The 26,564-nt window shown below is 32.3% G+C and overlaps 1 protein-coding gene across 2 annotated transcripts in view; it reads right to left on the bottom strand.

The window, feature by feature from the left end:
- Positions 1 to 1,787: 1,787 nt before the first annotated feature.
- Positions 1,788 to 26,564, bottom strand: part of Syde2 (synapse defective Rho GTPase homolog 2) — a 40,879-nt gene continuing 16,102 nt past the window's right edge. Inside the window, exons 3-8 of one of the 2 annotated variants that reach the window (XM_015504745.2) lie at positions 24,784 to 25,886; positions 20,925 to 21,051; positions 9,300 to 9,481; positions 7,307 to 7,538; positions 4,978 to 5,025; positions 4,282 to 4,412 (exon numbers count right to left, since the gene is read on the bottom strand). In XM_015504745.2, coding sequence (XP_015360231.1) covers positions 4,988 to 5,025; positions 7,307 to 7,538; positions 9,300 to 9,481; positions 20,925 to 21,051; positions 24,784 to 25,886 — 1,682 coding nt within the window. In that variant the 3' untranslated portion in view covers positions 4,282 to 4,412; positions 4,978 to 4,987. Of the gene's footprint in view, positions 4,413 to 4,977; positions 5,026 to 7,306; positions 7,539 to 9,299; positions 9,482 to 20,924; positions 21,052 to 24,783; positions 25,887 to 26,564 lie in introns of both variants that reach the window. The other variant, XM_015504746.2, reaches the window with a different exon arrangement.

Below are 26,564 nucleotides of genomic sequence, written 5' to 3'. Positions count from 1 at the left end.
ACCCAAACCTATTTCTTTTGGTTCCCTAAAATAAAACTAGACAATCTGAAAACTTCCAAAGATTGTTAATATGTGGTAAGTGGTACTACTTAGGTAGATATGCAGGGAAGTGTTTTTGCTTTCTGATTGTAGCCATGACTTTACAAGCATCATCACTAGATACAGAAGCACTAGTGTTATTAGTTAACAGAACATCATAAAGCATTTTGATAAGTGTTGCATTAATAATGTCTATTACAAGGAACTCATTTTAAAAATATGAGTTAGTCATTTCAATCTCATTTGATGGCAATTTCTTCAGCTGCTTGGGCCTTACTCCTTACATGGCTTACAGGCAGATTCTTTTGACTCCTACTGCAAGATATATCCATTATCCAACCATTCCTCACTACCTCTATTGCTTCTTCTTTGATCTGAACAATCATCTTTCTATCCTAGATTACTGCAAACCAGATGCTTGGAAATAATAGTGAAATGCCTTCAAAATTCTAAACAATGAATTTCAATGTAGGATTACCAAACCAATCATAATGAAGCATGGGAAAGAAATAAAGACCTAGTCAGACCTAAAAAGATGAAAAGTTTATTTTCCAGGTAGTCTTATTTGGGGGGATAAAAAAGGGCACTTGCAAATATACTTCAGAAAACAGATACAACAAACAACAACAAAACAAATTCAAGAAAAAAGTGGGATCCAAAAAAATATATTCCAGGACTGGGGTTATGGCTCAGTGCCATAGCATGAGAGGCGCTAGGTTCAATCCTCAGCATCACATAAAAATAAATAAATAAAATAAAGATATTGTATCCAACTACAACTAAAAAAGAAAGAATAATACATTCCAAAATGGTAGTTAAAAATAACTTTTGCAGAAATTTGATAAAGTTGATTAAGAAGCATAAAATGATCTGAGTTATAGAAAATATACTGAGTTAAATGATAAATCAAGGAATAGGCATTTTTATTCTGTCAAAGAAAAGTACAGACAAAAATATACTTCAGGAATCCCAGGACAAGAACTAAAACCACTGAACAAATTTGGTAATTCACAGTATTATTAAGACAGTTATAGTAAAATTATTTATCATCTGTCAAAATTTAAATAAATTAAATACTCCAAGAAAAAATTAAAATCTGCAAAAGCTATGGCCCAATTATTGAAGTGAATAACATACAGTATGTTTTAGAGTGTTAAGGGTATGAGAGAAAAGAATCCATCCCCTTATGCTTGGAGCATTTTATTTCAATCAATACAGACTTAAAGATATAAAATTTTGCCTGTGATGAATACCTTCACATACTCTAGCACAAACTAGTTACAGATCTGCAGTTTTTAGGATCAATATATAAAGGAAAAACATAGGTCAAATATAGAACTTCAAAATAATAAACATCTATTAATACTGATTATATAAATTAATAGCATAATTTATAGAAGTCAGGAGGTAAAAGGTCATAATAATGAATGGAATGGAAGCCAGAGTTGTTGACCATTTCTTCAATTGGTAGGGAGTCATGAGACTGTTTAAAACTGATGGACTGAGAAATAAAGATTATTAAAGGAATAAAGGAAACCAAAAAAAAAAAAAAAAAAAAAAAAAAAANAAAAGTTTAAAAAAATACATTCCAATTTAATTTTAAAAAGCCTTCTAAATCAACATGTCAAACACTACTATGATTACTATAAAACTGGTTTGTAGATACACTTAGCCAAAATAAGTTAACTTCTAAAAATCAATAACATGTCGTATGGTGGCAAGACGATTTCATTAGAAACAAATGGGGGTAATTATAAAGTCAATATTATAAGTTTATTATTACAAATAAATACTTAAAACATTACAGAATACAAAAATGCATAGAATAGGTGAAGATTTTTCTTAATTTGTCACTAATACAGAAATCTGAGCACTTAATCCCTCAAGAAGCTGAAAGACTCAATTGAAAAGGTGACTTCACAAAGATATTGTGACCATCTATGAATCAAAAGAGGAAAGTCTATTATTTCTATTCAGGTGCTTCTAAAATGTTTTTAATTCAAGTGTTTTTATGTAATCCCTCCTTGAAGAACTTAAATGTCCTTTCCCTGAAAGACATTTTTTAACTAATAATTTTGGCCTCACAACATATATATCTCAAAAAATACATATGATTCTACTGTCAACCACTTCCCCCAAACTAATACCTACACATATAAGTTCTTATAGGTATATACACATTTTCAGGATTATAAAAATATTTTTGTAAGCTTAAATAATTACTGAATGTTAATACAGATACATTAATATTTGTATAATTTTATTTATAAAAAGGTTTTATATATAGCAGCATTTGCATTGCAAATGAAATGTGAACAAATGATGTTACAGTGTACAAGATTCTTACTGCAAATCAGACTGAGCAGCTGCATGTTCCTCTAAAGGAACATCTGCCCCAACTACAGAGGAGTAATTCCTATATAGTACAAAAACCTTGAGGAGCTAATAACCTACATGATTTTGTAAGTGCATTTGAAAATTACCTCCATATAACTGAAAAGGTTTATTAAAATATCAAAAAAAATCCAAGTTATCTTTATCCCCAGAAATTTTCTAAAGAGATAAAGCAAAAATATATTTCCCCCCAAATATTATACAATCATAATTACATTCAAAATTAATGGAATCTTACAATCAAGTGAAATACACGTCTATGAAATGGTATTTATGAATACAGACAATCAGATAATATTCTTAAATATAATTAAAGATATAATTAAATCTTAAATAAACTGAATGATATTGTTGGCTTTCCCTTGTAGCTTTTCAAAAAATTTAAAATGTGGTCCAAGAACATTTAATATGCCTTTTCTTAGTTGTGTAATACTCAATGGGCCTCCATTCAAAGAAATGTCAGTTAAACTGCCAAAGAAAATGCATTTCACAAATTTACCTTCAGAGCTTTACAGCAATGATTATTGCTTTAAAATAAACTTCATTGATCAAAATTACTTCAGTATAGTTAGATTTCCTAAAGGAATTGGGATATAACCAGTTTTCTTGGATTTGGTTTAATGCTGCAAATGAACTCAGTATGCATTTCATGTTAGGTCATGCCTTTTCACCTTCATGGTCTTGGATTAAATCATGAATAGTATTTCCCTTATATCTTTAATTATACTTAAGAATATTACCTGATTGTCCTTATTCATAAATACCATTCCATATTCTGTATCTTGCTTGACTGTAAGATTCCATCAATTTTGAATATAATTATGATTGTATAATATTTTGAGGGAAAATAAAACCTACCACATTAGTTAAAACTAAAATGAGAAAACACAGCATATAGAAATGTTGGTCCTTGAGGTTTGATTTTCTTTTTTCCTACAGTTTCATCTTTTAGAGAAATACTGAAATTATAGAATAAAGGGGTATGGTGGAAAAAGCACTAAATGTTAGTTTAGCAACTAGCTCTTATAGATAATGGGAAGATCTGGCCAAAAAAAATGTGAAGAGAGATGTATTATAAATAGAGGAAACTCACTTAAAATGCCTTTCAAATTATGCTTGCATGTGTTCTTTTAAAATATTTTAGGAATCAAATAATTAGATATGTGATACATCTAGGTTGATAAAAATGAGTCATAACTACTGCAGTTGTATACAGTGTGATATGGGAGAAAAATGACTGAATTCAATGAAGAAATACTAATCTTATTTAAAATATTATTAAATTCTTACTTCTTCCCCTCCAAAAAAGATTATATTAATGAATTATCTTTAATTGAATCACATGAACTTATTAGATATTATTCAAAGGTTTTAAGAGTAAAAAATATTTAAAAAGCAACACTGTGAGGTGTAAGAACATGAAAAGAACTCATTTGAAACTTTAAGACATTATTAAAAACCAAATCAAACCTTTCAATCTTAAACACTCAGATTAAGCTTGTTTTTGTTGAGCTCACGCTCCAGATTGCCAATCAAAGTATCAATGCTTTCTTGTAGATCTTTGAGATTAACTTTTCGATCCACTGTAGACTCAATGGTCTGCATTGTCAAGTATGTCTGGAATGTGCACTCTTTGGACATAGGAAGTGGCTGTTCAATCATTATTTCTGGTCCATTCATTTTGCTATAATCTTCTCCATTTTCTCTGTCTTCTGAAGGTACATCATCATAATCCACATCATTTAAATTTTCTTTTGTATTTAAAGAGTAGTTTTCTCCACAGCTGCTCCAGTCTCCTGCATAACGATTGCTAAGTGGACTGTCTAATCTGGTCTGCCTTGGTCTAAGTACTCCTGATGAATCAATACTATTCAAATTTAACATGTGAGGTCGTTCTTTCTTCCGCCTCAAATAATTCAGAGAGGACAACTGCTCTGGGAACAAACTGTCTGTTGATTCTCTGACAGTTAAACGTTGCACTAGAAATGAACAATAAATTTGTTTTAGTGACAGCAATCCAACTGGTCTTAAAAAAACAGAGCTAAATAAAGATAAGCCATTTAATAATCAACTAAAAACATGCATTAAAACAAAAACATGCACACTATCAAAAGTAAGCATTCCATAATTATTTTTTTCTATCATCAGACATCATCAAGATTAGGAACAGAAGCTAGTGGAATGTTCGGTGGTGCTAATTCATGCTATATCATAATGTCCTCAAATAAATTAAATTTCCAATGTTGATTAACTTTTGGTGCAAGTTAATTATTATCTAGCTATAATTCAAACAGTAGCTAAGCTGGTAGCTTCTAAATTAAAGGCTACAGCAAAAAGCAGGCAAGGCAAGTGGGTGTACAAACAAAACAAAACAAAAAGTTCCTTTGTCTGCAAACATAATGAGGCAAGGCATCTAAAGTGATTACTCTAAAAGTCCTGACTTTAGTGGGCTCTTCTGCAATTAGCAACAGTGTCATAATTTACTAAGCAGCCCAAAATTTGCTTTGATAAAATGCAGGAATACTAGACTTGACCATTTGTTACCTGAGTTCGATTATACAGCATTAGCTACTAACAGTCTTCCTTTATTGCCTGGAAATAGTACAAATATTTTCATTTTTCCCATTCTGGTTAGATATTTAGCAAGCCCAAATAACATTCCTCTTTCTAAGACTATTTTTTTTAATATATATATTTTTTTAGTTGTAGATGGACACAATATCTTTATTTTATTTATTTTTATGTAGTGCTGAGGAGCAAACCCACTGCCATACATGCACTAGGCAAGCGCTCTACCCTGAGCCACAACCCCAGCCCCTGATTATTTTCTTTTGAGATAAGACGTATCATATCTTCTGGTATCGTACTGGCCACATAGAAGATCACTATAGATACACACATTATTTAATAATAAATTAAGGCTTCGTTGCTTACTCATTTATACTACACAAAATATATGTCTAAGGCTCTTCTGTATATAAAATTGACTTAATTTATAAGACTGAGACATAGCTACTAAAGATCATCCATACTTTCTTTTTTCTGCTTATTTATTTTATTAATATCTGCTTCTCCTTATATACTTCCTTAAGATAAAGAGCATGTAAATCAGTGATAACATACCAATCTTACAACATATAATCATGCTGGTTTACTATTGTACAAAATAAGAAAAACTACACAAACATATATGGTTCTAGTTTTCCAGACTTAGAGTGATATAATATTTTTCAGACAGCACATAATATTTTACTTACATTCTATTAGGATACTTAATTGTGTGTCATGTTTTAAAAATGTCGATGTATTGCAATTTTTTTTTTTTTTTGGCAGTATTGGGCACTGAACCCAGAGACTTGCACATGCTAGACAACTACTATACTACTGAGTTACATCCCCAGTCCTATATACTTCATTTTTATGACAATTATTATTATATATTATTTATAGATAACTAAGTTCTTGATAAAAATTTTCAAGAAAATAAAGGTGAGATATTTATTTTAAGTGATCTTTCATGTAAGTATCAATATAAAATGTTCCATGCCATTAATTGATTCAAATGCAGAAAGGCTATCTAAATTTTTCCACTGTTTAATTATTCATATTCCTTTTTCTCCTCTGGCTACTTATCTCCACTGTCTCCTTTTTTCCCCTTTCTCTGTGTTCTACTTGTTCTTAGTGTTAAACTGCTATGACTGTTGTTTTTGCCACCAAATTAACAGAACACTGCTAACCTTGGGCTCATCTGGTCTGATCCAACCACACATCTTTTGATTCTTGTGTCTTAAGCTTTCATTATGCCTGTATTTTCTGACATTCACCTGCAAAATCCAGATTTCTTTTGTTGCCAGTCTCTTAACGCCGTTTTTTAGCCAAGATGCTATTCCAACATTATCTTTACATACTGAATAGTATTTAGGAAACCAATTAAATCAATACTTTATATCTTTTAGACTAAAAATTCAATTTCTAAAAAATCAATGACATTGCCTTTTTTAAAGTGATGATGCTAGAATGTTTTCTTTGTTGATGCAAAGAAAATGGCTAATTTTAACCCTAAAAGAAAAGTTCTCACTTTCTTATTACTGTTGACTACTCACTTTCAATGGAATGAAATAAGAAATGCAGTCTAATAAGGTTGCTGAAAAAACTTCAAAATGAAATGACTAATTACTTAAGAAACTTAATTTGTTTTTATTCACCATGTTATTCAAAATGAAATGACCAAGTACTTAAGTACTGGGATTGTGGCTCAGTGGCAGAGCACATGCCTCACACATATGAGGCACTGGGTTCAATTCTCAGCACCACACAAAAATAAAAACAATTAAAATAAAGGTATTGAGTCCATCTACAACTAAAAAAATATTAAAAAAAAAAAAAGATCAAGGGTAAATGCCATGTCAACTTGGGATAATCTGAAAAACAATCATGAATACAGTAAAGATGTCAGGAAGACGAATGAATGGATTTAAGAAGAAAAATAAATTTTGCTTCATAACAGTTGAACTTAAAATGAGAAGAGTAAATAAATTAACATTAAGTATTATGTGCCAAAAGCTGTCCTCATATAAAGTCTATAACAAAAGATGATACTGATGTTAAGGTCAAAGTGCTAATAAGTGGCACAACCAGGATTCAGATCCAGATCTGACCAAATCCAAAATGTGTACACTGTCCCACGTTTACAATATTATCAGAAAAGGCACAAAATATACATAGAAAAATCTGAAGGAGAGGTATCAATTTATAAATATATTAAAAAGCAAAGCTAAAAAATATTATCTTCAATCATACATGGGAATATTTTATGATTAGCTAATTCACCCCCATCATTGAAAAATAAGAATATTTCCATAGAATCATTTACCTGGCCAGAGTTGGAGTAAATAATGAAGAACTTCAATATGTTTTTTAAAATTCAAAGCGCTTGCAAGTTCTTCTGAATCAGTAAAGACTCTGTTGTTATGGGTGGAAGTCTCTTGCCTCTGACTTAATAATACTGGTCCGAAGCACACGGCCAAATTCTGGCAGGTCATCTTATTTACTTCATGATGAGAAGCTACCAATTTCAAATGATCCAACAACATCTTTAGGGTTGCCTAAATTAAATCAAATGAAATTTCACTTAATATATTCATATAGACACAAATCCAAGGATACAATTTATGGCAAAATATAGGTATGCATCTTGTTACTTTTAAAAGTTTGTTTCAAAGGCTTATTCGTAAGTTGGATATCAGGAACCCGAACATGTTTTCTAACAGAAACATTACAAAGGGGTCCAGATAATATTCTAACAACATGATTTAATCCATTAAATGATTCTAATAATACTCCATAAAATGCTTCTGAATGTATTCCAAATTTCAACTGGAGTCCCTGGGATAATGCATCATCAACTCTTCCTCTCTACCCTCTCTAAAAGATAACAGCAAAAGGTATAATGGAAAGGAAAGTTCATTTTTAAAGTATAGATAAATCCTATAGTTATAAATACAGGCCTACCATACTTAAGAAGCTTTACTATTTCAGAGCATAGCCAGAGTCTACCATGATGCAGATTTTTTAAAGATCAATGTGTTTCTTAACTAACAAATATTAAGCAGATAAAAGATGGAAAAAGGAAAGTTAGAAGTAAAATAAAAATTTACAGGAAAAAAATATTTTAATCCTTAAGGAAACGCATAAATAGAACTGGGTCAAGAAGTGGAATATTTATTTGAGTTTATGTACTTAAGGAAAGTAATAATGTTTTTTGAAGTATTACAAAATCAGTTGTAATTTCTTATAAATTACATTGAAAAAAATGACTAGGTTCAAAACATAAACATTATATAAAATAAAATTGTGATAAATTAGGTCACATCCACTCAATGGGATAGTATGCCGCCTCTTTAGAAAGGATGTTAATAGCATGGGTAAATTCATGCAACAGACTAAAAACAATCACTAAATTATGTAATTTTGGTCATGGGATTTAAATTCCTGACACTCATTTCTTCACTCAAAAGTGGCATTTATAATTTTACCTAATGTTAGGAGGGATTACTTCCACCTCTTCAATTGTCTCCTCCTGCTACACCCCACCCTCAGCTTCTGCACTCTTTAGAGGTTCCTCTCCCTCATGCAAAGGAGGAGTGTATTGGAGAGAACACTGGACATTTCTGGGACAAATAACTAGTGAATAAAGTTACTGGGCTCAAAGTTTCTACCCACTCATCTTGCACTTTCTACCCCTATACAATAAGAAATGCAAACAAAGTTGGCCTCCTCTGGTCAAGCCCAACCACATCTTTCATTTTCCCTTTATTCTCAGTAACAGCCTCTAAAGTCAGGCTTAGGCTGGTTCTGCAGACCAGTCATCCTTCTGTGCCTCCTGCAAGTAAACCTGAAGATGCTGGTGTTGAGATTAGATGTGGGGGAAGAGTAAATGGCACGAGGCAAGGAGAAAAGAAGCAGAGGTGTGGGCAGGGTGCCTAAGTCTTAAGACTAAGCCATATACACAAAAATGGTTGTCAAATTTAAAAAATATTAAAAGAAAACACATTAAAATATCAGTTATATTTGCCTTTGGATATTGGTAATTTTACATTTTTCTATATTTTCTCAGATAAATGTATTATTTTAATAATAAGATAACAATACATTTTAAAAGCTTAAAAGGCATATTCATGCCTAGGTTAAAGTCAAATACAGAAACTGTAAAACTGATTTCCAGATTTATGCTGTTTAAAAAGCAATAAAGACAGAGCTTAAATACTTAACTGCCACAAATATTAAAGACGTGAAAATGTAGTTCTTAGAGCTAAGCACATAATTCATTAGCTGGATTTGGGAAAAATGCATACCAATTACATTACCTTCTCAACACCTGGCAGACAATTCAACAGGTCAACAGTGAACTTAGAATCACCTGGGTCATTTTCACAACCATTTGATGACATTTTCAAAGGACTTTTTACCATTGCATCTAATACAGCCTCATAAAGCTGCTTTGTTATCAGAGGAGAGGGAAGTTCTCTTAAATAATCCTTAAGAACACCTTTAAAAAAACAAATCAGAGAAAGTTGTGATTGGTTTTCAGAGTGAAATAAAGAACTATGTTTTTGTTTTTAAATGTTAAGTATTATCATAGCCAACTTTTAATATTCCAAAAATAAAAGCAACATTAAAAAGCACTATAACAAAACTCTAGCATTTTGTATTTTTTAAGTTATCTTGGTAATTTAGTTTTGAAAACATACTAAAAACGTACACAAATTTCCAACTACCATACATATTAAGTTTATGAATCATAATAAGCTACCTGATACACATGTCCTATTGATTCTGCCCTTCTATAAAAGGCTCCTCAAAGTGAATGTAAAACAGAAGAAAGGCATATTAATTGATGTTAGTTGTAAATAATTATTCCAACTATGTAAATTTTGAGTTTCCAGACTTTTATTAATAGTGAAAGAGTACCAATGGTCCAAAGTCCTTGCAAATAAATATATAATTGCACTTCCTTTCTAATTCTGGAGACGGGCTTTAAACAGATATACAAGATGGTTGAATAATCTATAATGTTACACTATCATATGAAAGAAAAAAATCACTCCTGAAACCAAACAAATGAAACCAAAAGCCAAGAAAAGAAAACATCAGACATCACTATAGGAGTAAGGGAAGTCAATTTCAAACACACCTCAAGCGGTTTTGAACTGAGATACTACCTATAATAGAGGAAACAGTAAAGTCATAGTTGTTACATCTAAGCAAAGTAAGACACGAGATAAAACTGAAATGTCATCAAAAGGAAAAACAAGATATTTCTGATTGCCAAAACCTAAAAATACACAATATTGATTTAGAACATGCTCTCAAATTAGCTGAAAACTTAGTCTAAAAGATTAGCTTGAATTAAAAAGCATCATATAGGAAGCTTTCCATTTCATAATTTAAAAAATTTTAATAGTAACATGGTTCATACATTTCTTATGCATCATTCAAATATTTGTTTCTCTCCCTTTATTACATAAAAGATAGCATATATCTCCCATTCTGTTTCTTACTTTTTCATTTAATACTATAACCTTGAGATCTTCTCAGTACATAGACAGCTTTCTCAATCATTTTTGTAGCCACATGATAGCACTCCAATGGATGGGTGTACCAGTTTAATCTGTTCACTCCCCTATAGATGGGTATTTTGATTCTTCCTAATCTTTTATTTCAAGATACACTGCAATGAAAAATCTTGCACATCACAACTTTGGGTAAATGCAGGTATGTCTATAGCATAAATTGCCTGAAGGGGGAATGCTAAATCAAAAATGCATTTGTAATTATGAGGGAAAGGGAAAAAAGAATGTTTCTTTCCTGTTTGGGGCTTGAGTATACAGCTGGATATGACTTGAAATAGAAAAAAAAGGAGGAAAACTATGTATTCGCAGGTAGAGAGAAGAGTTTTATTTTGAACATACTGAGCTTAAATTATTTATGGGACATTTGAGGTTGCTGAATATAAAAATGTGAGGCTAAGGAAAGAGATGAATGGAGACACAGAGATCTGAGAAAGATCATTTTAAAGGCGATAATGACTGAGATTATCAAAGAGGCATGGGTGATAAGAGGTAGTGCAGAAAATAACCCTGAAGAACATCAATTTTTCAGGGAACAAGATTTTTGAATGGTAACTAAGGAAGAATGGGAAAGAAGCATGTGTGGTAAGAAGAGGCAGTGATGGGGATGGGAGAAGAATGGGAAATACGCTGCCAAGCAAGTCAAGGAAAAAATGTTTCAAGAGAGAGTTAAAGCTATCAAATGAAACCCAAGAAAAAATAGGCTAAATAAAAAACAGCATTAAATTCTGTGAAATATAGTATTCTTAGCCCTACTAAATCATAATCTCCAGGGGCCAGGTCTCAAGAACCTGTATTTTTAACAAATTTATCTTATGATTTTATGCAACTAATTTTTTTTTAACTGACTACAGAAAACAATGATCTGGAGATAATTTTGAGAAGAGCAAAAAAAGGAAGTGAGGCAACCATGGCAATTGGTTTCAGGAGAATAAAGGACTCTGGAGTCAGGCAGTTGGTGAAAAAATAAATGGGCATAAAAGAAACAAATACAGATCACCAGTTTAAGAAGTCTGGCTTTGAGAGAAGGTGATAACCACATAGGAGAGGAAAGGACAGGGAGAAGCAGGATCAAAGTAGAGATTTTCCTTGAAAGACTAACAACATTTGAATATTTCAACACTAATTGTAAAGAAGACATCAAAAAGGGTTTCAAGACTCAGGAGAGAGAGAATGAAATCAATTGAGCAAAGCTCCCAAAGAGGAAAGAAAAGATTACTGACAACAGATGTAGGAATTAAAATTAGTCCAAGATGTAAGGAAAATTATATCTACACTACTGCAAAAAGGAAACTGGGAAGTAAAAAGCATGTATGCCAAAGAATGCTCACTGATAGACTGGTTCACAAAAGTAGAGGAATTTCCCAGCAGAAGGTTTTTATTTTCTCTGTGAATTAGGAGGCAAGATCATCAACCAAGTGACATGGGTGAAAGAGGTTTAAGGAGAGTGAGAAGACACTAATCAGATAGTCTGGAGAATAAGAGAGAAAAGGCTGATAAGAAAACACAATTACTAGCAAGCACCACTAAGGACCAAGTTAATCTTGAAATCTATGGGTTTATTCAAGAACCAAAATATACTCTTGTATAATTCTTTTCTCCTAACAATCAGGAACCTAGATACAGGCTAGAAAAGCATGCAATGACTGAAAACACCAGACAAACATATGGGAGGAGTAGGAGAGAGGGACTATGTCCGAAACATTGGACATGAAGTAAAGAACAGTGATTCATGAGCAATGGGAACTAAATGAGGTAAGCCCTTAAGTTCTCCAATTTACTTCCTGAAGGGACTTTTCAGGTTGCAGAAGGGAACAGAAATCTGGCTAAAGTTCAACAGTGAAGCTAAGCTGAGATGAAGCTAGAAATCCAAGGAGGCCAACACAGCTAGAGCTTTCAGGACAGAGTACTAGAGGTCTGGAGGCTATCCAGAAAGAACTCTGGAAATTTGCAAGGATCCTTGTGAATCTTCATCTGAGTACTGATAAGCACATACACAGGAGGCAACTATACAAGGCTGGGGAGAGAACCATCCAAAAGGATTAGAGAGAACAATTCAGGGTGCTCACACAAGGCAGGCAATAGCTCCTGTTCTGAGGTGCCAGAGTGAAAAACGTCATCATTTGTTGAATTTGGATACAGTACTGTTTGGGATTGAATTGTCCTTCCTCCCCCTACCCCAAATAAAGGTTTACTGAAACATGAACCCCTAGTACCTCAGAATGTGGCCTTACTTGGAATAAATTATTTATAGAAGTAATAAAGTTAAATGAGCTCATTAGGGTAGGCCCTAATCCAATATATATGTCCTTGTAAAAAGGAGACAGACACACACAGAGGAAAAATGAAATGAAGAAATACAGGAATAATAAACACATGAAAATGGAATATTGGATTTATACATCAACAAGACAAAGAATCCCAAAGATTGCTAACAAACCACCAGAAACTAAAAGAAACAAGGAAAAATTCCTTTACAGGAATCCAAGAGGGCAGGGTACTACTGATACTTTAATTTTGGATTTCTAATATCCAAAACTGTGAGAAAATAAATTTCTATTGTTTTATTTTATCATCATCATCACCACCACCATCAACATATTTTTTGGCACTACTAGGGACCTGAACTCAGAGGTGCTCTACCACTGAGCCACAACCCCCCTCCTATTATTATTATTATTATTATTATTATTATTATTATTATTATTTTTAATCTTGTGAAGTTGCCAAAGCTGGCAGCATATTTGTAATCCCTCTTGCCTCTGCCTCCTGAATAGCTGGGATTATAGGTATATGTCACCATATGTGGCAAATTTCTATTGTTTTAGCCACTTTTGTTATAGCAGCCCACAGGAAACTAATACAACCACCTAGAAGATTTTTAATTTAATAGTGAATCAAAGAAATAGACAAAAAGGAGACTTATTTAGAAGCTACTCTCAGTCTACCTAGAAAAACTGAGAAGATAAAACTTTGTGAATAAATTAATTGCATACCAGAACACAGAGTATTTATAGGAATATAAAAATATCCAGCATCCAAGAAGGTAAAATTTGCATCTAGCATCCAATAAAAAAATTATCATGCATAGAAAAGAGGCAAATATAACCTATGATTAGGAGAAAAATCAACTTAAACCAATCAGAAAAGACAAAGCTGAAAGAATTAGCAGATAAGTATAATAAAAAGTTATTAAAACTATTCCATATGTTCAAGAAGCTAGAATACTAGAATAAAGATTGAACATGTTAAGTGAAGACTTGGAAAGTTATACACACACACACACACACACACACACTCACGTGCATATATACGCACATCCCAAACAAACTTTTAGTAGTAAAAACTAGATATCTGAGGTTTAAAATGCAATAACATCAGAAGACTAGTGAAAATATAGCAATAGAAACAATCCAAATTAAAATAGGAGGGCATGAAAAAGTAAATCATCAGTGAGCTGTGGAATAATTTCAAGTGGCCTTATATATACATAATTGGAATCTTTAAAGAAAAGGAAATGGCAGGGAGTGGTAGATAGGAAGGAAAAAAATAATTTCAATAATAAACAGATAAAAATCACATTATAGTTGAAGATTTCAGTTCCACTATTAGCAACAGAAAGAAAACAAAGACATAGAAGACTGTGACAAGATTATTAGTCAACTTGACTTTATTGATAATTACAGCACTCTTCATCCCTAACCACTAGAATACACATCCTTCAGATGAACTCAAAAAGGAACATTTACCACCAAAAAAAAGAAAAGAAACCCCCCAAAACTAAAAACAAACAAAAAAAACCACACCAGACTTTAAAATAAATCTCAATAAATATAAAAGCATTTGAGTCTATGAAGTATAGTCTATGATTATAATGAATTAAATGAGAAATCAATATTAGAAAAATATCTGGAAAATTCATCAAGTATTTGGAAACAAACTAACATACTTCTAAATAACCCATGGGTGGAAGGGGAAAAAAAAGCATTTTCAACTGAATGCAAATGAAAATACAACTTATCAAAATTTGTGGGATTGTACTAGAGGTTTGGAGGCTATCCAAAGCAACGTTTAGGGGAAAATCTATAGTTAAATGTTATATTAGAAAAGAAAGGTATCAAATCAGTGGCCTTAGCTATATTCAGAAACTAGAAAAAGAGGAGCATGTTATATCCAAAGTAAGTAGAAGAAAGGAAAATACAAAGATCAGAGTAGACCTTAATGAAACAGAGACTAAGAAAACAGAAAAATCAATGGCACCAAAAGTTGATTCTCTAAAACATCAACAAAACTGACAAATCTTTCAGTAGATTAATCAAGTGAAAAAGAGAAGACACAAATTACTTAAATCAAGAATAAAAGAGGGAATGGGGACATCTACTAACTTTAAAGAAATGAAAAGGATTATAAGAGCATACTATGAACAACTATACCTAATAAATTAGTTCACACAAAAGTTAGAATGCACAGAACAATAGAAACTATTCATAGTTCAAGAAGAAATAGAAAATCTAATTAAACTTTTAATATTAAGAGATTAAATTAGCCATTTAAAACTTCCCACAAAGAAAATTCAAGTCTAGAGGGCTTCACTGGGGAATACTATCAAATATTTAAAGAATACCAATTCTTCACAGACTCCTCCTCAAAATAGCAAAGAGAACACTTCCTAATTAGTATTATAAAGACAGTATTAACACGATACCATACCAGATAGAGACATCACAAGAAAATTATAAATCAGTATCTCTTAGAAATGTAGAAAGAAAATTATTCAACAAAATATTATCACATGAAATCCAGCAAAATATATATATATATATATATACATACATACACACACATGTACGTAACTTTTTTTAAAATAGAGTACTTACCATAACCAAGTGAGAATTGTCACAGGGATGCAAGGTTGGTCTGACGTTTGAAGACCAACTGATGTAACATATCAATCAAATAAAGGACAAAAACCCACATAATCTTCTCCACAGACTCAGAAAAGTCTAGCAAAATATATTTCATGATAAAATATAATCAACAAACTTGGAATAGAAGGGAACTTCCTCAATGTGATAAAAGGAATCTGTGAAGAATTAACACTTAGGAAAAAAAAGTACCAAATTTTACTCTGAAAACAAAAATTATTTTTGAAAAATATTAAAGGAGATCTAAAATGTAATTTAATCTCACTTTGTGGATCAAAAGACTTAATACTGTGACAAGGTCAACACTCACCAAATTGATTACAGATTCAATGTAAATTCTATTAGAACTCCAGCTAGCTTTGTCACAGAAATTTATTAACTAACCCTAAAATTCATAAGTAAATTCAAAGAGACCCAGAACAGCCTAAAAATCCTAAAGAGGAAGAACAGGGAGTTTTAAAACTTACTACAAAGCACTACAAAGTTTCAGTAATCAAAACAGTGGTACTGGTATCAGGATGAATATATACAGCAATGAACTAGTATTAAGAACCCAGAAAAAAGCCCTCACATTTGTAGTCAATTGACTCTTGAAAAGGTGAAAGACAATTCAATGAGGATAGAATACTCTTTCAAAAGAGGTGCCAGGACAAGTGAAAGTCCACTTATAAGAGATTCATAAAGTTGGAGCCTCTTCCTTACATAATGTACAAAAATTAATTATAAGTGGATAACAGACCTAAATACAAGAACTAAAACTATGAAATGCTCAGAAGAAAACATTATAAATCTTTATGATCTTGGGTTAAGCAAAGCTTTAGATATTACAACAAAATTGCAAGTGAAAAATATACTAGAATCATCAAAATCAAAGGATATCATCAAGAGAATAAGTGGGGGGGAATGGCACATTATATATCAGATTAGAGACTTGTACATAAAGAACTCTTACAAATAATCTGATTTAAAACATGGACAAAGGTTCTGAATAATTTCTCTGAAGAAAATATGCAAGTGGCTAATAAGAAGATGGCATGCCAGTATTTAGGAATAAATCTGATAAAATATGTAAGAATTACACATTGTCAATTTAAAAATATTGCTGACAAATTAAACACAACATAGATTTATCATGTTCTAAGATCTCAATTCAATATTGTTAACATGTTAATTTTTCTCATATTGATGTATAAATTTAATGCAATAATCAAGATAATGTGATTTAGGCATAAAACAGATATTTACCCAAAAGAACTGAATAGGATTGGGGGTATAGTTCAGTGGGGCCCTGGATTCAATCACCTATAGAAAGGAAGGAAGGGAGGGAGGGAGGGAGGGAAAGAAAAAAAAAAGGAAAGAAAGGAAGGAAGGGAGGAAAAAAGAAAGAGAAATGAAGGAAGAAATAAAAGCATATGCCCACTCAACAACTTATAAATGAATGTTCAAAGCAGCTTTATTTATAATAGCCCCAAACTTGAAAAAACCCAAATGTCTGTCAATAGATGAATAGATACACCAGTGACAGTATATCCATACAATGGAATACTATTTGGCAATAAAAAGGAAATGGACCCTCATTACAAACCAGCTAGTGGTGTGGACCTCAGGCAGGCATTTTCTTTGTGTGTGAAAAACATGCCTTACCAATGCCTTCCTAGTGGTTGGGCAGGAACTTGTACGCTACCCTATGTTATTTCCCAGGCAGATGTTGTCCCTGGGGTTCAACCTCTCTAAATATCAGTAGAAGCTCATGGTAGAATCAAAAGAGCTATATAAATTATTCCCCTATTAGTTGTCATAGGAATTACAGCCAGGAAAGGAGCAAGAGTTAGGGAAATAGCATTTTCTGAGGCCCACTATAACCAACTGTCAACACAGTTTATGGATAACATGGGGTGAATTCCAGGAACACTTGAGACCTTATAAGACCAAGGAGATTCCCTTGAAGAGGTAGTCCTACAAAACAGGTTTAAACCTGCTGACCACTGAAAAGGGAGGACTCTGTGCATTCCTGGATGTGAAATGCTATTTTTACATGTAGGAGAAAATGGCGCATTGTAACTTTCTGTACTCTGTAGAAATGTAGCTGCATCAGTTAATTGTTAGTATGAATTATAGGTTACTATGCCAATAAACTGATGTCTGAACTATAACCTTATAGATATGGAGGTTTTATATATATAGCTCTTAGGGATGTAAGCTTACAGTTATCTTGAGAAACTGCTGACTATGATGAAGTCCACTTTCTGATATCACTTGCAGGTGTCTCACTGCCTTTGTTCTGCATCTGTGAGCTGCTTATCATAAGAATTCCTGTGCATGGTCTGTGATCATGTGGGTCAAGAATTCAAACCCACCAATGTTGTAAATTTCCTATAAAGACCCATGTAATCTCAACTCAAGGCCCAGAATTTCAGAGTGATAGCTTTTCTGGGTCTGCCAGCGTCATAAACCTGAGTTCTCAAAAAAAAAAAAAAAAGGAAACGGACCATGAATACTTGCAATAACATGGATGAATCTCAAAATAATTTGGCTAATAAAAGAGGCCAAATTCCCCACCTCTGCAAAAAATAAAACACTACATGAGTTCATTCTGTGTAACTCCATTACATAAATTCTAAAAAATGAATTATAACAACAGCAAAAAAGATCAATGGTTGCCTCAGGACAGGGAATAAAGAGGCGAGAGGCACAGGCAGGAGGAATTACATAGAAATATGAGGGACCTTTTGGAGACAGCGCTTATATTCATTACATCTGCTGTGGTTATGGTTCTATGAAATATGAACATATGTGAAAACATCCTATTATATGCTTTTTATCATATGGAAATTATACCTCAATAAAGATGTTAAATAAGACTCATAAATGACATTGCAGATCAGAGGTTTTGTCAGATGGGTGGAGCAAAGAACAATGATGAGGTAACAGCATTTAGGACATTTGTATGAAAGTTGCTAAAATGATGAACCATGAAATCTAATATGACCAGAGTGGGAAATGAGAAGAGAACTGACTGAGCAAAAATATTAAAGGATAACTAATGAAGTGAAAAATGGGAAGGAATATAACTGAGTAAGGAAACTTGAGAATAGGAAATTTAGCTCTAGAATGAAATGAATTCAAATTTCAGAGGCAAATCCTAGATGACAAGAACCATGATATCAGGAGTAGATCATAAAGTAGAGCTGATATAAAGGTCATAGTTGATGACAAAGAACCTAGGGTTCTGAACCATCATTTGTATGTTAAAGTCACTTAGGATGATGGCAGGACTTGAAATGAACATATAACCATTTGCTAAGATATCAAAGTCCTCAGGGAATGAAGAGGACTTCATATCTTAAATTTTGTATTTGCTTTAAAAAAAAACAAAAACAAAAAACCCCTGGTTTGTCTGGAGCATTTCATTCTGTGCTCCAGACAAACCAACCTCTAAAAATGCATTAAACTGTGAACAACTCCATCACTTACTTCATTAATTTCTTATTTTCTAGACTTACTTATTAACTATATTCTAAAGTTTACTCAGAAGTGTGAATTCATATGGAACAAACATTTGAGGCAACATTACTACTAGCCAGTTTCCCAAATCAACAACACACTTTGTTTTGAGCCACAATGATTAATCTATTAGAATTCTAATATTCCTCAAACAAATCTTAAATCATTTATTGACTCTATGAAGAAAGAAAATAGTTCTAAATTCTTTTGAAAATGGTCTTACCACCAAGAAACATCCAATTCATGAAATTAGAAACTCTCAATTTTAGGAAAGACTATTTTAATCCCAATATTCACTGACCTATTATCATTCATATTTTCTGCATATGCTGCAAAACTAAAATCCCTTCTTACCCATTAACTAAAAGCACTCTATTTCAACTTTTGAATCATACATGCTTAACATAATTTCCATTTTTACAACAAATCTTCACCAAAACAAAAATCCACTTTATTTTTTTCAGTGATAGGGATCAAACCCACAACCTTATATATGTTAAGTAAGGGCTCTACAACTGAGCACTCTCCAAAAATCCACTTTTATTTATAGAATCCACTCTCCTAAAAATTGGTATTTATAAAAATTTTCTCTAATGAATTCATAAAGTGGATATTTTACTTGTTTTGTTAATTACATATTAACAAGGTAAGAACATTTCATATGTATTTTTTAAATTATCTCATTTTTGTAGTGATAAGCCTCTTCCTTTACAAAAAATAAGTAATCATTATTTCTGATTTGTTAAAATTCCTAAGAAATTTATAAGAAAGAAAAGGGGGGCTGGGACTGGGGCTCAGCGGTAGAGCACTTGCCTTGCATATGTGAGGCACTGGGTTCAATCCTCAGCACCATATAAAAATAAATAAATAAAATAAAGGTATTGTGTTCATTTATAAACTAAACAAAACATTTTTAGAAAGAAAGAAAGGAAGGAAGGAAGGAAGGAAGGAAGGAAGGAAGGAAGGAAGGAAGGAAGGAAGGAAGGAAGGAAGGAAGGAAGGAAGGAAGGAAGGAAGGAAAGGGTATCTTGGCTTGTTTTCCCTTTTCACAGGTACTGGAAGTATATTCTTCTCAATGCTACTTGGTGGTTATACTGACCACTTGACTGGACAACTCAAATTCTACTACATCCTTTCTTTAGTGACAAATGAACACTTTCAACTTCACTTAATATATCCATTTTAGATCTCACTACTACTTCAAATATAATATATCCAAAACCAAACTCATAATCATTCTCAATATTTCCCCACCAAACACAGATCTTCTTACAGCTCTTTTTTCTGCTATAATGGTTAAGTTACCAAATCAACCAGGTTTCAAAATCCTTTTTTTCTGGGGCCCTCTCTTGTAACACATCCTTTCAATTCTATGCTTTTCTATTTCTACTGCTGCAATCCCTCATTACTTCATTGCTGGAACTACTGATAAAAATTCCTGATTTTCCTTCCTCTGGTCTCTTCACTTTCAATTACATACAGACTTGCCAGATTAATATTCCTAAAAACAAATCCTTAATGACTCTACTTCCCTACTCGAAAGACCCCTTTGCCTAGCAAATATATTAAAATTTTCAAACCAGAAAATCAATGTCCTTTTACATCAACTACGCTTCAGTCAAACTGAACTCCTGTGGAATTTTATTTATCTCTCTATGAAGGTAAATATCTACTAGCTACTACAGCTAATTTAATGTAGTTCTTACTCCCCCCTCATCATCTGCTGGCTATTTAAGGGCAGGAACCATATCTTAATATCTCCCCACAAAAAAATAACACAGTAAGTAAGTAGTGTTTATGAAGGAAGGAAACTAAGACTTAAAAAACAAACAAACCCCAAAAAAGCTCATTAAATTTAGGCTACGATAGTGTTTCAATTCTCGTTTCTACAGTCTTTCCAGAATTGGTACATACAATAAAATCTATTAATTACCTGTTATTACATTTATATCTGGGTACTGGTTTTCACATAGAACAACAGCTTTGCTATCCCTCTCAAAAGCCTCTCGAAGTTCTTTCTTGACTGCTGCTGAACCACATAATCGATACAGGCCTACTACCTAGAAATAAAATTATGGCCACATTATGTTGTATTTAATAAAGAAACAATATAATAGTACAATATAAATCACATAAACTTAGCAATCACATTTGTTCTGATCGCATGTAATTATAATACCTCCAAGACAGCTATTGAAGTCTCAACATGGACAATGTTGTTTAGTTTTAAAAAATCCTATTTTTTCATTTCAAACAATATAGTATGATTTCTGCATTCTCAGTAATCTTAAGAAAGAGGTGCAATCTCTTCTCTTCATACTGTCCAACCAGTATCTCCATACCAAGCATGTACCATTTCACATCTTTTGCCCTAGACTGATATAATGCAATACCACAATTAAACAATGGTTTTAGAGTTGTAAAGCTCCCCTGTGACTCTTTACTGGTAAACTTGGGCAGGTTATTTAATCTCTTTAAGACTCAGTTTCCTTATTCATAAAATAATTATATAGTTCAAACGAGAAGCCAGTATGCTATTTGTATAAAGTTTTCTAAGGAAAAAAAACAAAAAGATTTTCAGGAAGAAATAAAAGCCAAATTAGGGGGAATTTTACTTATGAAATTGATTATAACGTAACAGAAGAAATTTAATCAATACAGTAAAGATAAAATAAAACCTCTAGTTTAAAATTTATGTAAGTTGCATAAGTACTATTCAATCCAATAACCTACAATGAAAGATTTGTTTTTAAAAAACAGTTCATACAGATTCTGAAATACTAAGTCTTAAGAAGTTCACTATAAATTCACTGAGAAGAAACCAGAATGGTTGCTATAAGGAAAAAACCAGCCTAACTGCTATAAGAGTTCTTTGAAAGAATAAACTTCAAGAATATTAAGGAAAATAAGTGGTTGTCACCTATACTTCCACGTCAAAGACTATTTAGAAATCTCAGTCATCTTGGATTGAAGGAAGAGTTATAGAGAAAGAAATTATTTTAAGACAGAAATAAAGCAAAGCCTCAATAATTTGAACTAGGAATCACTATAAAATGTTATAAATGATCTACAAGAAGGTATACTCAAATTAAATTTCTGGGTTTACTTGTGACTTAACCTCTTAAGTCATGGAAAAACTGATACCACTAATAAAAGCAAGACAAAAGGAAAAAAAAAAAAAAAAAAAAACCCTGACAGACTATAACAGAGAAGATGGGTTTTAATGTGGGAAAGTATCAATAATGGATGCAGGGAAATGTTGTCCAAAATGTTTGAAATGATAAGCTCTAAGTATTAACTGAAAGACAGTAAAAAAAACTAAAACTATTTGTACAAGACAGTAATGCAAAGTGTTGTTACATTCAAAAGGATCAACATATGGGAAACTAAGAAACATGGACTAGGAAAAATATTGAAGTTTCTCCTCTTAACCATATTCCTGATGCATTTATGTTGAGAATAGCATTTGTTAGGCTAGTTGCATCATCTCAAGAAAGACAAGGTAAAAATGTAGATAGGCTATTAAATAGGCTCAAAGAAAATCCTTCCACAATAGAAGAAACTAACTTGATTATAGCCCTTGTGGTATAGGCACATTTAAGTGTCATAAAATCCTATAATAAGGATGTGCCTCCTTGAACTTGAGAAGGAAATGAACCTAGAGCAAATTTAAGGAAGTACTACTTAAACAGTAGACAACAAATTAACATAACATTTTACCTCCCAAAACTGAACTACAACATAGCCTTTAAATGGATGAATAAAAAAATTAAGATCGAATATAGGTATTTCAAGGATAGGACATTTTAGGATATATCCCTAAATTTAGAATGCTGACTTCTTGAATCAAATTCATGAAGTATACATGCTCGATTTCTCTATCAGAGCCAGAATCTATACTGGATGAGCCATAAGTATCAGTAATTTTTCCCACTGGAATCAGAAGACAGAATATAGCTGCATTCAAAGTATTTAGATGATGTAAAAGCCCACACCGCAAACTATTTTTATATGAATATAAAAACTTTATTTTCACAGTGAAAAAACAAGAATAATAACTGACAAAAAGGTAAATAAACTTTAAGAAACATGGTAGCCTGTAAAATGTAGAACAAGCCTACTTGTATGTGCGCATGCACGCAAGCAAGCATGCACACATAGGTGGAAAAGCAGCAAGGAAGAGAAATCAAAAAATGTTTTTAAAAAATACAGTTTCAAGGGGCTGGGACTGTAGCTCAATGGTAGAGCACTTGCCTCGCACATGTGAGGCCCTGGATTCGATCCTCAGCACCACATAATAATAAATAAATAAAGATATTGTGTTCATCTACAATTAAAAAAAAAATTTTAAAGTATAGTTTCAAATGCCCAACTGTAAAACATTTTAGTTTGCAGAAAATCTTTAAAATAAACCTTTTTAGAATCTTTCAGTGAAGAAATAAAAAGCATTGCTAGAAATGTTTTCTTAGTGCTCAAAAAAGTAATTAACAGTCTTTACATACCTGCTCTTTATATCTCAAAAAATAAACTGTAAAATACAATCCACTTGAGTTACTTATTATAATATTCAATTGTAAAATTTTCTGCTTAATCTAGCTTTAAAGTCTGCCCCATCTCTGAACTTTCTGCATACTAACAGGGTGGGGGGGAATGGAGGAAAAAAAAGAGAAGCTTAAGAAAGAAAAGTAATTAAGAGAAAAAAAACTGGACTGTAAAGTCAAGTCCTCACTCTCACATCAACAACACATACTAGAGACAGAATTATGTATAAAATTTAGATGACCTCCCTCTTATCATTAGAAATGACTGGATCCATTTTTATAAATATAAGCAAATAAGAACCATAAAGATTAAGTGATTTGCCCAACATCACACAGTTAAGTAATAACAGTAGAGAAACCGGAATCCAGGTCCTCTGGATCTTAAGACAATACTCCACAAATGTATAGTTTCCACATTAAGTTCAAGGTGAGATGTTTTAAATGAAGACATAATATTTCAGATTTCATGATATTTACCCTTATTGTCTTTTGAGTCAATGTAAATTTGGGTGACTAAAGCAGAATTATCTCAGAACATTATGATTCTTATTATATCACAAGAATTTATGTGTCAAAAATTAATATAAATACTTTTTATATCTCAATAATATCCTCAGTCATATACTGTTTTTCATTGTCATACTCCATACCTATAAATGAACATAAAGAAAGACAAGGTATATTAACTGGCTAAGATTGTTACATACCTTGTTGCAAATAATGCCAGGGTTTTGTTTCTTTCTTTTAATAGGTTGCCTTTCCTTTATTATTTAAAAGGAAATGAGAGGTGTTCTTATAAGTAAGAACTCTCCTCATCCTACATGCTATATGACTTTCTAAGAACGGGACTATTAAGAGTAGGGAAAAAGTGGATAGAGTTAATGTGAGGAGTGAACAAGTTTATAGGATTCAGTATTAGAACTTTCTGTCATAAACTGTCAAACCATGTTATCAGCTTTAGCTTTTCCTAGCATTGCACTTACAAAGCAATCTTGATGCCTACTTATAAAACCCATGTAGTTCCGTAACACAACATAAGCTCTGATCTAGTAAGCTCTGAAATCACTGATAACATAGGTTAAGGTAATGAATTATACTCTAAACAGTGATGTAATAAAATAAACAACAGAAATAGGAAAATGTCTAAACTATTTTTTTACCTTACCTAAATTCCTTCCCCCAAGACTCAAAATTAGACAATCAATTCATCAATCAATAAAGGAGATAGTAGAAAAATGCAGTGAAATATACCTGACAGCCTCTCTTTTCAATTTCCATAATACATTTCTGTATCAGGAGTGGCACCATCAATCCTACATTTTCTTTTTCTACAACTTTTTGAATGTCAACACCAAATATTACCAATTCTCGATTTTTATCTAGTCCATGAAGAGAATTTTCCCACTGTTCCATAAGAGTCATTTTCACATAGATAAGACCTCTAGGTTCAAGTTTGACAGCCAATTGATGTGTCTTTGTCACTCTGAATAAGGTGGGAAGAACAACAGTTCCATGACAGCACACTCTATTCTTTCTTGGAGTGGGTTCCCAACTAAATACTACTAGTTTTAAATGTTGTGCATTTTCAATTTCTATATTGAAAGTGTGATCCATGTCTAAAAATGTGGTTCGACATGTGAGCAAAGCTGTTCTTGCTTTGTTTACTGAATCTACCTGAATTGCACAAAAGACATCTTTTGAATCTATCCGTGGTGGTTTTAAATCCTCAGCACCATAGAAATGCACACTCATGAGCCCAGATATGTACTGTGAACACTTGGGTTGATCAGAAAAGTTATAATGTCTAAAAGCATCTATGTCTATTTCATTTTTACTGCAACTGTTTGGAATTATTTCTTTTCCTTTTCCAAATTTGCTTTCAGATCCATGTTTGCTAGATTTAGTTATAAGTTCAGGTGAGTCTCCATCACTGAGGTAACCACCTTTGCAGGAATACTTCAAACTCATGGAGGTTTTCTTCTGGTAGCTGTGCTGAGAAGATACAGTGGTATCAAGATGGTACCGGCTTATGACATTCCTCTTGGCAGCTGTGGTAGTGTTTCCAGAAGGTAAAATAACAGTATGATTAATTTCTCGACAGTTATATTTAGACAAGGAAGGAGAATTATCTGGACTGTTTACATAATTCAGGGTTCCCTTAACACCTAGCTTTCGGCTAAATTCTGGCAATCTTTTCATTTTCATGGAAAGTTTCCTCACAGTTCGTGGAGATTTTATTTTATCTGGTAAAGACCAATTAATTGAACTGCCTTTTTTCACAGGGCTAGGGCTTGGAGAGGATGGTTCCATAACTCCCAATTCAGTCCTACTTGTAGCAGCTAAGATTCCAGGACCTTTAAAAAAGAAAGAAAGAAAAATATTATAAAAAGATATGTTTTGATTTTTCTTACTCCTATTTTATAAACCATCAACTAAACAAGGTCTCACATGGATAGGAATACTTCCCTTGTTTCATCTCAATGGGGAGATTAGTTTGAAGTTCAGGTCAGTCTTCATCTTCATGTTCAAAGCAGAATATCAAGATCTCCAGATGGTATACAGTACAAAGAAGCATCTCCCTCTCCATCTGCTATTCTGAAGACTTGGAGGAAGGGTAATGCAGATTCCTTTTTAACATTTCCCACTACAATATACTCCAGTGAGCATATTATATATTAGAAACTAGGAAAGCTTCTTATTTTAAAATGTTAGAAATGCTATACTAATAAGAATGTTTCTTCTATATTTATAATCTTATAAAGCTAAATGTTACCACTTAGCAGAGCTAGTTTTTTAAAAAGCTAAAAACAAAATAAATCTGTAATTTTGATAGCTGAGATGCTCCTTGTTCTAAAATTCTATTAGAATGTGTCACCAAAGTTTATGTAGAGCTATCTAGTCAATCAAGAATAACAGAATATTGAATATCATAAATGTAACTGAATAATTTTAAAAACTGTTAAGAAATCTTCCTTATTGTGTTATTTGTATACAATAATTCCACAACTTCAAATGTTAGTTATGGTCTTTAA

This window comes from Marmota marmota, unplaced genomic scaffold (assembly GCF_001458135.2).
Source record: "Marmota marmota marmota unplaced genomic scaffold, marMar, whole genome shotgun sequence".
Taxonomy (NCBI): Eukaryota; Metazoa; Chordata; class Mammalia; order Rodentia; family Sciuridae; genus Marmota; species Marmota marmota.
Note: the sequence above shows the minus strand (reverse complement) of the source record. Positions and strands in the feature narration are given on the sequence as shown.